Genomic DNA, 16,529 nt, shown 5'->3' with positions numbered 1-16,529 from the left:
ACAATCTGATTCAAGTATGATCTACTACCTTCAGCAGTCCGTGAAGCAGAAAATTCTCTCAAACTATTGGCACATTTCAGCATATACTTCCACATAGAGCCCTGGTAAATAAGAATTCTAAAGGATAAAGTATGGGAAGAAAAGAATCTCTTACCCAGTCTGTCCAACAGTTTACTCTGCTTTCCCCAGGAACTTAGTTAAGGGTGGTAAAGAACCTGTTCACATTAGGAGCAGTAGGAGAGATGGCTGCTAGATTTGCTCTAAGATGAGAGAAGAGATAAATATTAGACTGACAGACTTTATGCAGTTTGTCTGCCTTTTTTGGTAGTGATGGCTGGGAATCAGATTTGCAGGCAGCATTAAAAGCTTCTTTCCAGGCAAGCAGAATGGCAGGAATGGGTGCAATGTGGGGTTTCTTGTGTCAAAAAATCACATCTGCCCACTTCAGGGGAACATCCACCAGTTCCTAAGCAAACACATCCTTCAGTCAAGAGACAATCTCAGAAAAGGAGAAAAAAATCTCAATTTGTACGGATTCAGGATCTCTATTTAAACAGTCAGAATTTCGGGCTATGGAACCCTCAGATGATGTAACTGTTTCTCTGTCCACATCAAATCATCTAAAAAACAAATCCTAATCATTTGGACTGGAGGAATAAGAAATGGGGTGGCATCTGACACCCATTAACCTGGCTAAGGTAAGATCATCACTTTTACATGCAGAATCTACCTCTGGTATCAGACGGATTAACTTTTTTTCAAGGAACACTCCTGAAGAAGACCAGGAATGGAGGGCATACAATGCCAAGCAAGAGGTCTCTTTCCCCAGCCACCCTGAAATGACCCTCCCGGGGTGTCTCCAGCAGTTAAAATGGATGTTCTCTCATGCTCATGCCAGACACTAACAGTCAGAGGAAGCATCTGACCACCAGTCCATTGTGGCCAGCAAGATTACACCACAGGGATTAGCGGAAACCGGTCTGAGGGACCAGCAGTGGCCACTGCACAGTCACCCACCACTGCTGAAGCAATGACTGAGCCTGCAGTGAAGGCAAGGGCTCATGCTTTAACTGTTGTTTTTTTTTTAGGTAGGTTGGTGGAAGGAACAGCAAAATCTGGGCAAGTATCCATGCTGTAAGAAGGGGAAAAAGCCTGACTGCCAGTAAGCTACGCTAGCAGGGTAGGTCGGAAGGCAAGCTGTCAGTTCACCCTAAGCAGCACACAAACCCTGTAAAAATTTAAATTGCCCAATATAAAGTTACACAAACAGCACACAACCAACTCCTGTCAAAAAAGAGACACCTTCCCCAAGGTAAACTGTCACTAAAAAAATAAAACAAGTGGATTGTTACAAAGCCTACATTCAATTAAAACACTCAATTACTGCTACAAAAATACACTTTCCAATCAAAAAAAATATCAGTTTAGCTCAACTACTAGTAAAAATAAGCCCCTATATCTTACTTTTACACTTTATACCTGGAAAGACATTCCTAGACTGAAACAGCAGTATTCGAGGAAGTTTGACGACGTTCCAGAAGTCTGTATTCTTAAAGCGATTTACCACAATTCTGACAAAAATAAAGAATAGAAAATACACTTCCGATAAAATTAAGTATGGAAGGGTTCACCAAAGGCATCTCATCTGTCGGACAGGAAGTTTTAGGCCAACTGCTGATCCTGAACAGCCTGAGAGATGCATTTGCACGAGGCAGCAATAAAGTACTGAAGATTTTGTCAGGCTGTTTATATCTCTCGCTCCTGAAAAAAGGGTTTAGCTTGCAAGCAGCCAGACAGGCAGTGTGGGGTGGGAAAGAAAGCTTTTGGAAGCTGGCCAGTTGCTGTATCCTTGGCACGATACAACCCATAGGCTACTGCAACAGAGAGAATGATCAACATCAATTACTGCATTAAGATACAGGAAATAGGATGGTGAGCGGCAATGCTCGGGGTGGTGCTGATTGCAGTCACATAGTACAATGGTGCTTCCCAGGAAAATAATGCAGTAAGCATCATATGTAACTGATTGTATAATGGAATGCAAATAAGCAATGTTTTGGTAATGAGCTCAATGGTATATGCAAATCAGGATAAACAACATGCAGCAGTATTTGGAAAAATATAAAAAATGCTCATCAAGATACTATGGGCAGTGAGCTACACAGTCATTTCTTGGTGAGCAGAGAGACTGCATCAAGGTGCTAGGAGTAGCATCCATATTAGCTGGAAAAATGTATGTAAGAGTCTGTTCTCGCATACAGCAGCTATGACGGCTGTCACTCACTGCATCACAGACCAATCTGACCATGTTCAATCCACCATCACCACCATGGCAGGAACACAACGGAATGCCATAGTGTGCACAGAGACACCATAACGGAGGTTGTAGACATATGTAGACTTCACAAATAATCCCATGAGATGCAATGAATATTAATCCCTGTAGAAAGGTATATGGAGCATTGTCCATTACTGCAATGGTTCCTTCCAGTGACTATCAGGGGACATAGCAAGTTTGTCATAGTCATCTGCCTCATGCATATTATACCAGTTTCTTAATGTGATGTCGTGTTGCATGAGGATGAGCATATGTGGTTCCCATTGACCATAGAGGAAAAAGACACCACTATGTGGACTTTCTATGACATAATTGACTTCCCTGAGTTTTTGGGGTGACTGACTGCATCCACATCTCCAGCCAAGGCCTGTCAGGCCATATGTACACATATATACCAAACAGAAGGGTTTCTACTCCATCCCATGTCAGGTGGTATACAATGCACAGGATAATATTTATAATGTACAAAACAACCAAAGGCAGGAACCCATACAAAAAACTTTATTCTCTCTCTAGCGCATCGGCTATAACACAGCCTTCAAGGAGTATTAAAAAAAAACATTAAAATAGCATCAGTAGAAATTTAAGAGATATTTTAATTCATAATTATGTTTTGCTACCCTCTCATGTGATAGTTAGTCCCCCAAATGTTTTAGGTACATATAAATGTGGACATTGTAATGTCGGTCAATGTACAGTTAGGGCATTTGATTATATTAATGGCGTTTCCTATATAGCCTCTGGTAGGTATAATTGTGAAAATGAGGGCATTGTTTATGCCCCTACATGTTCTTGTGATTTAGTGCACATTGGGGAAAGTAAGAAAAAGTTTAAAATGAGGCTGCAAGAGCATGTTAGGAATAGACAAAGTAAATTAGAAAGCCCTGTAGCCAGTCATTTGGCACAATTCCACAGTTTAGACCCCATGTCACAAACTATTTTAGAGAAAATTTCTGTGGGTTATTGTTCAGATAATGCAAATAAAAGGAAACTGCTGTATAAAGAGGCTGTTTTTATTCTTAAACTTAACACCTTCTGTCCCTCAGGTCTCAATTTAGAATGTAACTGGAAGGTATTTAATTACGTGTGTTTTGTTTTTATTGGCTAAGGCTTAATTGATGATGGTATTTTAATTAGTATGTTTTAGATGTTTTTTCTACTCCTTGAAGGCTGTCAGAATAACGTTTTTTTGTAAGGGTTCCTGTCTTTGGTTGTTTTGTATTTGATACTGTTTTGCATGTGTGTTTTTTTTTTTTTTTTTAGTACTATTTACAATGCACCTGGCAGTGGGTATTAACAGACTGCTTAAGGTCATAATGACCGTGCATCGCTGACTAGCAATTTGTGCAGAGTGATTTTCCACAGGACACGTTTTTGGTTATGCCCTGGAGCTACAGCTCATGACTTCAATATGAATCCACACAGCACTCCACAGATGACATACAAAGTACAGTTGTGTACACTTACCTAACTGTAGATGTTCGAACGTATTCACTGTTGCAGTCATCATACTTGGGTTATCCTGCCAGGGGTAGCCCTCAGTCGGCCCGAATATCATAGGCTTAGTATTTCTCCGTCGGTTGCTGTCGCTTCAGGACTGAAGTCAGGTCGTCAGTGGTATAAAAACAGGCAGCTGACGCCATTACATCAGTTTTTCTTGCCACAAAAGTCAGGAGCCCCCAAATAGGGAGCTAAGTTATGGTGGAAAAACACCACCAGTAAAAAGTAAATACCAATAGCCCTGTAAGGAGTGAGGAAGAGAGAGGACAAAGGGGCTGGAGGGTGGGAAACCAGGACTGCAACAGTGAATACACTAACATCTACATCTGTTTTAAGTGTACACAACTGTACTAGGTTCTTCGTGTTTCACTGTTGCAGTCATCACACTTGGATTGATTTCCAAAGCTGAAGAATGCGTGGAGGCAGTCAAGAAGAGTTGGGGCTGGCTAGTATGCCCTGCAGGACTGCGGTTGCAAAGCCCGCCCTGGATTTGGAAAATATAGGCAGGTGGTAATGATTGGTGAAGGTATGAACAGAACTCCAAGTTGCAGCTTCCAGAATGTCTCTGGTAGGGACTCCTCTGAGAAAGGCTGTAGATGTTGAAGTTGCCCTAGTGGAATGTGTTCTGACCCCCCTGAGGGGGTGGTTTCCCATGGTGTTTGTAACAGAAATGGATACAGTTTGCTACCCATTTGGAGATGGTTTGCTTTGATATGGCCTTGCCCTCTGCCCCTGGTGCAAAGCTGGCTAGTAACTGATCAGATTTCCTAAAGGGCTTAGTCCTATCAAGGTAAAATCTGAGCTGTCTGTGCACGTCTAAAGAGTGCAGGATCCTTTCCCCCTGATTTTGAGGATTAGGGAAAAAGGTGGGCAAATGGATAGATTGGTTGAGAACCACACTGGACACCACACCACTTTAGGTATGAAAGTTAGGTTAGTCCTAAGGGAGACCCTGTCAGCATGAAAAATGATGAAGGGTTCCACAGCCATAAGTACTTGTAGCTCAGACACTCTTCTAGCTGAAGTGATGGCCAGAAGCAAGGCTGTTGTTCAAGAGAGGAATTTTAACTCTGCTAACACTGCAGGCTCAAAGGTTGGTAGCTTTTCCAACACAATATTAAGGTCCCAAGCATGGATAGGGGCTCTTCTTGGTGGCCTTAAGTTGTTAGCCCCTCTCAGGAACCGCTTGATGAGAGGGTGTGAGAAGAGAGGTGGCTCAGTGCTGTAATGAGCAGAGATGGCAGAGGCATGGATCTTAATGGAAGAGAAGGATAGCCCCCTGTGGAGTAGGTGTGCTAGGTAATCCAGGATGAGAGGTAAGAAGGGATGTGCTGGATCCGCTCCTTCAGTCTGGATCAAGGAACAATACCTTTTCCACGTGTCGGCATAGGGTTTTCTAGTACTGGGTCATCTGGCTTCACATATGACATCCAGTAACTGCTTGCTTAGGCTGGCCACTGGAGGAGAAGTCAAGGAATAAGCCAGGCTGCAAGGTTTAGGGTCTGCAATTGCGGATGCAAGAACTGTCCCTCCTGCTGAGTCAGGAGAGTTGGGATCTGGGGGAGGTACCATGGAGGCAAGGATGACAGACTGCACAGTAGTGGTTATCAGTGTTGGCGTGGCCAGTCTGGGGCAATCAGGATTGCCCTTGATCTTTCCTTCCTTATCATGAACAATACGCTTGTAAGAAGAAACAGAGAGGGAAATGCATAGACAGAGGTTTGCCCAGTGGAAGGATAGGGCATCCACTTTCCAGGTCTTGCTGTGAGGTTCACTAGTGCAGAATTTGCTAAGCTGGTGGTTGTTGGGGGAGGCAAATAGGTCCACCTTCGGGGTACCCCATTTCTGGGTCACAAGGCTGAAAGTGTTGTGGTTTAAGTGCCACTCTTGTGGGTCTAGGCGATTTTTGCTTAAGTTTTCTGCCAGAGAGTTTTGGTTGCCTGGCAGGAATTAAGCTTGCAAGAGAATATGCATGGCTGAGGATGTGTTCCAGAGGGTCATGGCTAGCCTGCAGAGCGGGTAAGAGTGGGTTCCTCCCTGCTGCTTGTTGATGTACCACATCAGTGTGGTGTTGTCGGTTTTGATTAGTAGAGTCTCTGGAGACAGAAGGGATCTGAAAGCTGTCACAGCATGCTGAACAGCTAGCATTTCTTTTAGGCTGATGTGCAGATGAATTTGATTTGGGCTCCAGTGACCCTGAATGCACCTGCCACCCAAACGTGCAACCCCAGGCATAGTCTGATGCGTCTGTGGTTAGGATCTGGGTGGCGTGGGGTTGTGTAAAGGGAAGACCCTTGTTGTGGTTGCATGCTGCTGCCCACCAAAGGAGCTCTTTCCTTAGACAAGGTATCATAGGTATGATAGTTTCCAGGCCCTGAGAATGTTGGCACCAAAGATTTTTTAAGTACCATTGAACTTTCCTCATATGCAGTGTGGCATATGGAATTAGTAGAATACAGGAGGCCATAAACCCTAGAGCTTGCAGGATTTTCCTTGCGGATAACTGGGTTCTGGTGGCCATTTGAGAGAAGTAGTCTGTCAGATAGGCTTGTTTTTCTGGAGTAAGGAATGCCATCTGGGATGCCGTGTCCAAGCTTGCTCCCAGGAATACAATTTTGTGACTGGGGACTAGTTTGGATTTCTTTTCATTGATAGTGTACCCCAGGGAGGATAGAAGATCTTTTACAAATGTCAGGTGCTGCAGCTTTTCCTGACTGTCTGCCTGAATCAGGCAATTGTTCAAGAAGGGGTAAATTTGAATATTTCTCTGCCTGCAATAGGCAATGGCTAGAGCCAGGCATTTTATGAAAACTCTGGGAGCAGTGGATAGCCAAAGGGAAGTGCAGAGAACTGATGATGCATAGATCCTGCCCTAAAACACAGATATTTCCTGCAGGAATCCCTTGATTGGGATGTGCAGATAGGCCTCCTTTAGATCTAGGGTGGCTAACCAGGCATCTTTGGACAGAAAAGGGAGAAGCTGCTGTAGGGTGAGCATTTTGAATTTTGGTACCACCAGGAAGGTGTTTAGAATGGATAGATCTAAGATCGGGTGCCAAGTGTCCTCTTTTTCTGGGTACCAGGAAAATTCTGGAATAAAAACCTTGGCCTATTTGTTCTGCAGGAACAGGCCGAATTGCCCTTATAGAGAGAGCAGGGACTGAACTTGGTTTTGTGCCTCTGCCCACACTGGTTTGGAGGAAGGTCTGGGAACCCTTTTGGGGTTGGCAGCATGTAGAAATAAAATTTGTATCCCTGGGATACTATGTTGAGGACCCATCGATCGTTGGTGATGGAGGTCCAGTTTTTTGCATGGTGGGCAAGTTTTCCTCCTAGGGGCATGAGCAATTGGGCAGAAGTGAGGAGAGAAGTTGAGAAGTCATTGTGAATTCTTTCCATAAGGGGGTGGCTTAGCACTCTGTTTTTTAGAAGTGGAGGTACCCGACTGCTTAGCTCTCTGCATACCTTGAGACTGTAGTCTGGAGGGGTCTGTTTCCCCTAGGTCTAGTTTGAGGTGGCCTTGAGGGGGCTGGAAAGGACCAATGTTTAGAGGGGCAATGCCTACTGAATCTTGGAGGCTGCACTTGCAAAAAATCGTTGACTGTCTGCCTAGACTTAGCCTTTTCTTCCATATTTTTTAAAAACTCTTCTGCTTTGGTGCCAAACAGATTGTCCTTGTTCAGAGGTGCGTCCAATAATTTTGCTTTGACATGGTCTGGCAAGGTCTGCTCCTTAAGCCAGGCATGCCTTCTAAGTACAGAACCTGTGACTGCTGCCCTACAAGATGCCGCTGGGGCGTGAAACCCACATTGCAGGGCATGCTTGCAGAATGCATACGCTCCTGTAATTCTTTATTTTCTGCACAGTCAGGGAAGGTAGATAATTTTTGCTTAATAAGTTCCATAGTATGTTGCTGGTATTTCATCATGTGGAAATGACAATTTAATGTTCTAATGGCAAGAGTTGCAGAGGTGTATACTTTTTTACCCCATCTGTCTAAACCTCGGGAATCCCTGTCTGAGGGGGGTGGGATTCTTAGCTGTAGTTGCTTTTATTCCTTTAGGTCCTTGGGAGATGATCTCTGGGTCAGCAGTAGGATTCTTGAAATTTTTGTGCAGTACCTGTCTGGTTTCCTGGGAGCAGGGGATAAAGTATCAGGAGTTAGATTGGACTCCATAAAGACATCATCCACAACATCCACAACAGGAGGGACAGCTAAGGGTCTGTGCTGTGGTAAATCTAAAAACTCCCTGAGTCTCTTTTTGGACTGAGGGTAATCCTGGCATTCCCAATAAAAATGCTCTCTCAAAGTATGCAAAGTTTCACCAAAAGAAAAATCCTCTGGAGGGGAGGCAGAAGGAATGGATTTCCTCTGCATCTGAATCCTCATAGGCAGACAAGGGCATGTCTTCATAATCAGAAACCTCAGAGTCGTCATACTCTTGGTCAGATAAAGCTGCTGGGGACAAGTCTCTTTCTTTTAGCAGGGGAAAGTTGGCTTCCCCTAATCAGCATGATAAGGTCTTCCACCATTTTAAGCATCTGTGATTGTGGCAAGGAAGTAGGCGCTTGAGTTAGGGTAGTCAGTTTTTTAGGTGTAGCTCGTACTCTTGGGCTTAGAAACTCGGTAGTTTAAGAAAGAACTGAAGAAGCGAAAGAAGTCATCGGTTTGTGTCGAATATTGGTAGTGCGAAGAAGTTCCTCAGAAGCCGGTGCCTACACAGCGGCACCAGACCCATCCAAGTTGGAGACATCCGCAGGTTCCGTAGTCAAAGAAGACTCTTGTGGCATACCGGACTCCGAATGGGTCTCAGTAGCAGCCTGCAAATCCATCGAAGCGGGCATCAGAGGTTGCGAAAGAGCCTCACTGAGGACCAGCGAACTGGCCACTAGCTTAATGGAAGTGTAATCGGCAGATTTGGACATGTGCTGTCTGTCTCTGTCTTTATCCTTACGTTTTTTCAGATCATCAGTAGTCAGATGGCTTAACGAAGCCATTTCAGAATACGGAGATTGAGAACGAAAGTATTTAGCTACAATAAGGGCCCGATGACAAATAGTTTGGGCACTGAACAAAGCACAAAACCAGCAGTGAGGTACATCGTGGTCTGGGCCTAAACAAGTGACGCAGTAAGAATGGAAATCTCGGTGTAGTATTTGCTTTTCACAGGCGAGACAATAGTTAACTTTTTTTGACATCGTTTAGAACAAGAAAAAAGGATCCCCAACGGGGTACTTAGCTTTAGAAGACTTCAACTTCGGAAATGAAAACTCCGGTAGCGGCCGACGGGCACTCGTGCGAACTGCTTCTGCTTTGGGCTCCTTGGCAAGAAAGACTGATGTAATGGCATTGGCTGCCTATTTTTATAACACTGACGACCTGATGTCAGCCCCGAAGCGACGGCAACCGACGCAGAAATACTAAGCCTCTGGTATTCGGGCCGACTGAGGGCTACCCTGGCAGGATAACCCCAGTGTGATGACTGCAACAGTGAAACACGAAGAACATCTTCACACTGAAGAGAGACTTCCACATCTTGGATTCCTTGGGTAGCGCACTGCAGTATACCTCACAGACTGCAGAAAGCCATTTGGTGTTTGTGTAGTGCTGCACAACTTTGTGGTACACAGGCAGTTAGAGAAGGGAAATCTCTCTGGCAGGACCAGACTGGAATCGGCACTAGTGACGGTGCCAAGCGAAGACTTGTTGGAAGAATTAGCTAGAGGGACACCCAATGCAAATCACAGATGAGCAAAATATGCAGTGGCAAACAGGCACTGTCTGGACCACAACTATTTGCCAAGTTGGACAGAAAAAAAAGGCCAAAATAAACCTGCAATACTACAACCAAGCCATGCAGTAAAATGCACTGACTTACTACACTGTGCATCAAACATTACCCTACCTATATACAGCAACAGTGTGAGTAGGTAGCCAGTCTGGAAGTAAACAGACATGAAGACCTGACAAAGGCCCAGACTACCAAAATTTGATTAGTGGCTCAGGCACTAGATGGGCAGTTAAGCAGGGAGGATGGCTGTGTCCATCCTTGGGGGGAGGGGGGTGCAATCTGGATGGATCCTTCGAGAACATGTGGAGGCGAGGACTGTGAAACCCATGCCAGACTGGAAGGAGTGCATGAGCTGAAGAGGTGTGGCTGGCTATGGCTAGAGGGCAGGCACATCCTCATGAAACACACCTTATGACTCATACTGTCTTCAATGCTGTCATCAGCTCAGAGAGAGGAAGAGGGTTAGGCTTAACAAAACACCATTTTTATCAGCATGAATGATGCTGCCGATGAACACCTCTGCTTCACACTTCTCCATGGCTGCAATTGGTGACCACAGCAGGAAGTAAAGCTGGCATGAGAGAGAGATTGATTTCCCCTCATTCTCTACCCTTCCATCATACAGTTCAGGGAAGGGCAGGAGAGCCATAGGAGGGCAATAAGCAGCTAATGGTCAGCTGGGACACGGAGCCAAACAGGGCACAGTTATCATTTGCACAGATGAGGTGAGGCACAGTGACAGGGATAAGCATCATCTACATACTTGGAGTGGTGAATAGACCAGGGAAGTGCAAGAGTTATTGTGTTACAAGGCTGGCTGGCGGGGGAAGCAAGTAGACCGATGCTGTGGGTGCTTGTACAGGATTGGTATCAGGAGACGCAGTGGCAACAGACAGCAGATTAATGTGCTAGCATGGATGTGACAGTGGTTCTGGTACACCAATGGGAGTAGTGGTCAGTGAATAGCTTTGGCCAGCAGGGCACCTGTATTGTGAAGTGGTATGATCATGACGGTTTGGTCATGCACTGTAAAGGACCACTGTGACAGCTATGTCCATGAGGGTAGCCTTGACATGCAATATAAGGTTCACCACTAGTAGACATTTGCAAGGAAGTGGCACTACATGATCCTGTGTTACCCACAGCAGGTATGCAAGAAATGCAACCACATAAAATGTGGCAGCTCTGGTACTTCGAGGTAAGAGTCCCCATGGTGGTAGCAACTGCTGCCAAGTGGTTGTCCACAGTAGACCTTCACTAATGTCACTACTCATGCCAAAAAGTACACTTTTTTGACAGAAATAATTAAAGAATAATTTTGTACTCACTAAATTATGTTACAAAACATGATTTCTGTACAACTGATGATAGGTGACAATTCCACACCCTTGTGCTACACCAGGATACATATCATACAAAGAATGAAGACACATACAGCTTGGTGTATACCACTGTGCCTGCATCAGAGATTTGCTAGCAGGAGTTATATGGCAGTGTTTACCGTCAGAAAGCTCACACCACAAGACTGCACTATTGTCTTAAGGTCACGACCTGCTGTACCCCTGCAAAGACGTGATGTTGCAACCAGTTCAGTCTCCATACCCAAACCTCTATCAGGTGTCAGTAACCTTTTTTGTCCTGAAACAGGGACATTTAAAAGTCACCTACGACAGTGAATGTGGTCTGTGATGGTGGACTCTCATGTGAACATCCCCTCCTGTGCAATGACCTGGGCATATGTGCAAGCTTAAAGTACCATGTCAGTGGTCCTGTGGCAGACCTACGATGCTTATCTGTTGTGCCTGGAGACAGAATATGGGGTAACCTGCACCTTGTAATCTGTCTATACAGATCTGTACACCTCAGGCCACACCTCTGTGTTCCACAGAATACATATGTAGTCTGCATCATTTAACAGTTGTGCTCCCCACCCCCCTCCTTTCTCTGTGTATGTCCACTGCAGTCCTGGAGCAGACAGCATGCACTCTGACACATCCCCTGTCTATGACACCATCCTTCCTGAGTACTTAGGTGATGCCTAACATTCAGCAGTATATGGGGGTAGGCAACTGCTATCTGGACCTGGGCTTTGCATTCTTACACTCTTATTCAAACAGCTCTATTCTCTGTTTCACTGTATGTAGGTTACTGATGAGCATCCTCTCCCCCAAATAATGTATATATATTTATTTTGCATCCTAATATGCTCCTGGAATGCGTACCCTTACCACGTCAAATGCAGAACACCTTCCCACTTTGCAGAACAGTGCAATAATCGTTGTTGAAAATATGCTTACTGTAAGTGTACCAAGGATGGTAGACTGATGAGCACAGCAATGGTGATGGTGGTTTTATCATACTATTACAGGACTCACAGTTAATGAATTATGCTAAGGAAGCAGTTTAGGGGAAATGTTTCTGAATCATAAGTAGAGTTAGTAGCCCTACAGTGCGCTCATGCCTGCTAATGAATAACCATGGTAGGAGGTGACATTACGGGTTTGTCTGGGAGTCTCCATGACATCTGCACACACAAGAACTTCTGCAAAACAGTCTCTGATCTGCCAGTTGCTGGAAAGGGTTAAGAGAGTGCGTTGTAGTTTCTGTGGTACAGGGTTTGATTTCCTCAGCCCTCATTTGCCAGCTGTGTGACCTGGAGCAAGTCACTTAACTAGACAGTGTTCTGAGGCACCTGAGAATCTGGGCTAGGCTCCTCAATTATCTGCCTAAACTGCAAGCCTAGTAATTGCCTATAAACAGAGGTGCATGATGGCAGGCCAGTGTTATGATTTGAAGCACATTGTCATGTCATTGTACAGTATACATGTCAGCAAAGGCATGCTACTATATGTGATAAGCAGGTACCTACTTCTCCTCTTGTGAGCATGCCTGCTGTGGTCATGTCAGAGTAAATTAGTACTGTGATATGTCACGCTACCATGCTGCCTGTTGTCATCACCTGTTACATGGTGTCCACAACATACATCAACATGATTCAGCTATCATTCCTGTTGTAGCTATCAACCTGGCAAGTGGCTAAAACTTCTGGAAAGACCAATGCTGGAAGGACTCCTGTGAGGAGCAGCAGAGTGGCCAAAAATTTTACTGGGATCAACTGATGGGGAACTCACGCTTGAGGGCCCCCAGTACAAGGTGGATTCCTGGCTCTGCCTTACCATGGCGGGGGGGGGGGGGGTGGCGCCTTGGTGAGAAGAGCAAGAATCAGTACAGTGATCTGAAGAGGCATAATTTTTACCTTCTCTGCTGATAGGATGAAGAGGTTAAGGAAAGAGAGAACTCGAGATCTACAGTATGTGTGACTGATTATTGCTTTTATAGATGTATGCCTTATTGTACACCTACTAGCAGTTACTGATGTTCATGGGTATGCAGAGTTATTGTGTTTTCTGTTTTAAAGCACAAAAAGAGTTACTTGGAAATAAATGTGTGTGCCAAAGGAGGCTGATATCCCTTGTCCAGTAGGGCAAGTATACAGAATTACTGTTATGTCTCTGCTTCACCTGCTTAGCAGTTTACATTTGCATTGCTGCTGTTTAACTTCATCACTGCTTATAGTTTCGTTTTATGTTTCATGCAACTTGCACTAGTAATTGTATGTATAATGATGTCATTCCTACTGTAAGGGATTTATGAAAGTACCTTCAACCTACACAATGGACTACACCTCAGGTGGAACACTGCACATGCAAGTGTTGGTCTCTTCTGTGATGCATTACTGGCCGACAGCATTCCATGCCTCATACCTATGTGGCCATCATGCAGGTATGCCACACTTCCATTATCAGACAAACATGTTGTACTGTCTTGCCTGCCCATTCCACTGCATGTGTGTTCCAGTTACGTCGCCTATGATGGGTATGGAAAGTTTGAGCCGTCTGATACAAATGCACTTGATTTTAGGTTTGTCAGGAGTATTCTTGCAGGTATTCTAAGGTATGTAATATGTGGTAAGGTGTCACCCCTTGACATGCGTCACAGTACTGGCTGTACAGTGTATACTACCTGCTCATACTCACCTTGGGGCTGTGTATTTCATTTGTACAGAATGCCTATTTTTGCCTAGCTTAGATGCCCACTGCTGTCAATTGTTCACTGTGCTGCTGTCCTGCACTGATGACAGGCTACACTCCAGCATATCCCACTTTAGAGTCCACATAACTTTGTGATAGGAATGTTTATAGGCTGTACATCAATTTTGTGTTGCCACTACTCAGATGACTGCATTTTCCCCTTCAAAGCTCTGTACTAAAAATGGTAGATCAAAACCTGGTGATAACTAATTATGCTTTGTTGTTCTCTATTTCAGTCATCTTTTTCATTGTATTTGTCCTTTGTTGTTCCATTTCTCTCCACTTCAATTCACGTCTTCTGCAGTGTCAAAAGTAGAACTGTATGTGCTGCAGCAATTTTCATCACAGCCTGCACCTGCTTTGCCACCACCTAAAGGGTTCCAAAGCAATCACCAGGGCAGCCTCTTTGCAGCATAACAAAGATCATCCCCCATGAGGGGCAATCGAGAGGGCTCACTGTTGCCCTCTGGTGGGGGATGTAGGCTCACTATCAGAAAATGCCATCAGGGTCTCACTGGATCAATTGATGGGAGGTAGAAGGTCTGGGGATGGCAGTGGTGTTCTGACATCAGGACACCTGGACTGGCACTTGAAACTCATTCTTGTGTGAATTGGGGATTTGCAAATTGCATGGACATGACCACTATATATATATATATATATATATATTTATTTTATGGTCTTGTTTTATTTTATTGATTATTTAATTCAGGTTCCACACAGATTGAAAAAATGCAAATACATTTTTTTCTTTTAATATTTTTGGTTCGCCTATACTGCCTGGAAGGACATCTTTCAGATATACTTGCTTCCAGCAGTAGGCGTCCACCATCTCTTCTGTTTCTTTTGCATTTTGACCATGCTCTGGCATAGCATTTTAAGGATGCATGAGGATGCCTGCTACAAATCTCTACATCTGACTCTTTCAGCAGTTCACAATTCCCAGTTAGCAAGAGAGACCAGAAGATCCTCCCCTCCAAGCCAGGATGAGCATCTGGCAGTCCTTTACTTCATGTTCCTCTTCCAAGTAGTATAGGTAAGTGCTGGTGTCATTCTTAGCTTGTTATTAAGATGGCCATATAAACATTTACTAGACTGCCGTGGTTTAGGTATCAAACAAAGGGACTCTTCCACAGTGAATATCATGATCCAGATCCAAGTTGTGCAAGTGGCGAAAAAGATATGGTGGGCTCAGATGCTATGTGTACTCTTTTTAAGTGGCATTGGATATACCAAAAGCGCATGTAACCCTCCCCCCAATCACCACCGTGTACACATGAACTACCAAGGAAAAAAGATGTCAAACTGGAAAGGAACAGAGGATAAACCAAACATGGACACACTGAAGTGGGTCATCAATGTTATACTGTGAGCCGCTTTTGAATATGTTACCCCACCACTCCAAGATCTAGTCATAATATCTGACTTCATCAATACAGTCTGTTAAAAGGGTTAAAATTATTTTGATAACTATATATACAAGTGTACAAACAGACTTACCTCATCCAAAATTCTTCCTTGTTTAAAACTCTCAACAACCCCTTTAAAGGATTAAAAAAATGCACATCAGGAAAACTGTCAATTGCAAAGTACAAATTTCAACTTAAGCATTTTAACAGTAGTACAGTATCAAAACAATTCTGAAAAAAATGAAAAAAGGTAAATTTATTTTTTATGCAGAAGCAGTCCTAAGAAAAGTTGGAAAAATAATCTGGTATTTCTTTCATTTTTTAAACAGCTTTATTAAATTACCACTTAAAACATAAGCAAACATTCATTAACAGAAAAGAAAACTTGCCACATTAACATATTTTTCCATTTACATACATTGTACATCTTTTCTTTCCATCAGTAGTCCAACATTACAACAATTGCTGAATTTCTGCCTTCCCTTAAACCTCACTCCTCCTCCTGAACAATGTTCTGCATATATTTATTTCTATATGATTCGCTCCTTCCCTTTTCTAAAGATCCTTTTTCCAGTTCTTTTATTTTTTATAATATTCGATATTTAGAACACAGTTGGTTTAGACTTTGATTTCTATTTTCAAGTAATTGCTTTTTGGGCAATCGACAGAATGAAACTTAATAAAGCTTTACTATGTGTAGGCAATTCAGATCCTGTGTCCTAGCTCAAAAAAATAATTTCCTAATTACAGCCATTTGCTCTATCAATATATATATATATATATATATATATATATATATATATATATATATATATATATATATATATATATATATTTTTGACGTTTGTTTACTGAGAAAGTCCGACTAGGAACAAGCCAATTTTCAGTGGAGACCTGGGGAAAAACACTCCAGACGCATGTCTTTGTAATATGGGAGGAAACTGGAACACCCAGAGGAAACTCACACAAACACAGTGAGAAAGTACAGTTGTACACTTACCATAAATGTAGATGTTCGAGTGCATTCACTGTTGCAGTGATCACTTGTGGGTTATCCCTGCTGGGCAGCCCTCGGCTGGCCCAAATACCAGAGTAAAGACTGTCCCTCCTGTGTCAGCTGCAGTTCGTCAGGGACTGATGTCAGGTTGTCAGTATAATAAAGCAGTGCAGCAGACGCCATTATATCAGTTTTTCTTGTCCCAACCTATAGGAGCCTGCTCAGGCGGCCTGAAGGACAACCTGGGGGATGCCCATAGGCATACATAGGTTTGAGGGAAACAGAGAGAAATAGAGGAGGAGGGAGGGAAAAACAGGACTGCAACAGTGAATACACTCAGACATCTACATTTAGGGTAAGTGCACACAACTGTACTATGTGCTTCATGTTTCACTGTTGCAG

The 16,529-nt window shown here is 43.7% G+C and overlaps 1 protein-coding gene across 1 annotated transcript in view; it reads right to left on the bottom strand.

Annotated features, from left to right (window-relative positions):
• Nucleotides 1-16,529, bottom strand: part of LOC122787760 (breast cancer type 1 susceptibility protein homolog) — a gene marked incomplete in the record, with an annotated part of 959,769 nt that overhangs the window by 332,018 nt on the left and 611,222 nt on the right. The window contains 1 exon segment of the mRNA XM_044054657.1: nt 15,222-15,262. Within this exon segment, the coding sequence (XP_043910592.1) occupies nt 15,222-15,262 (41 nt within the window).

Source organism: Protopterus annectens, chromosome 13.part0 (assembly GCF_019279795.1).
Source record: "Protopterus annectens isolate FY-2018-M chromosome 13.part0, PAN1.0, whole genome shotgun sequence".
Lineage (NCBI taxonomy): Eukaryota > Metazoa > Chordata > Ceratodontiformes > Protopteridae > Protopterus > Protopterus annectens.
This window is presented reverse-complemented; position numbering and strand designations above follow the sequence as displayed.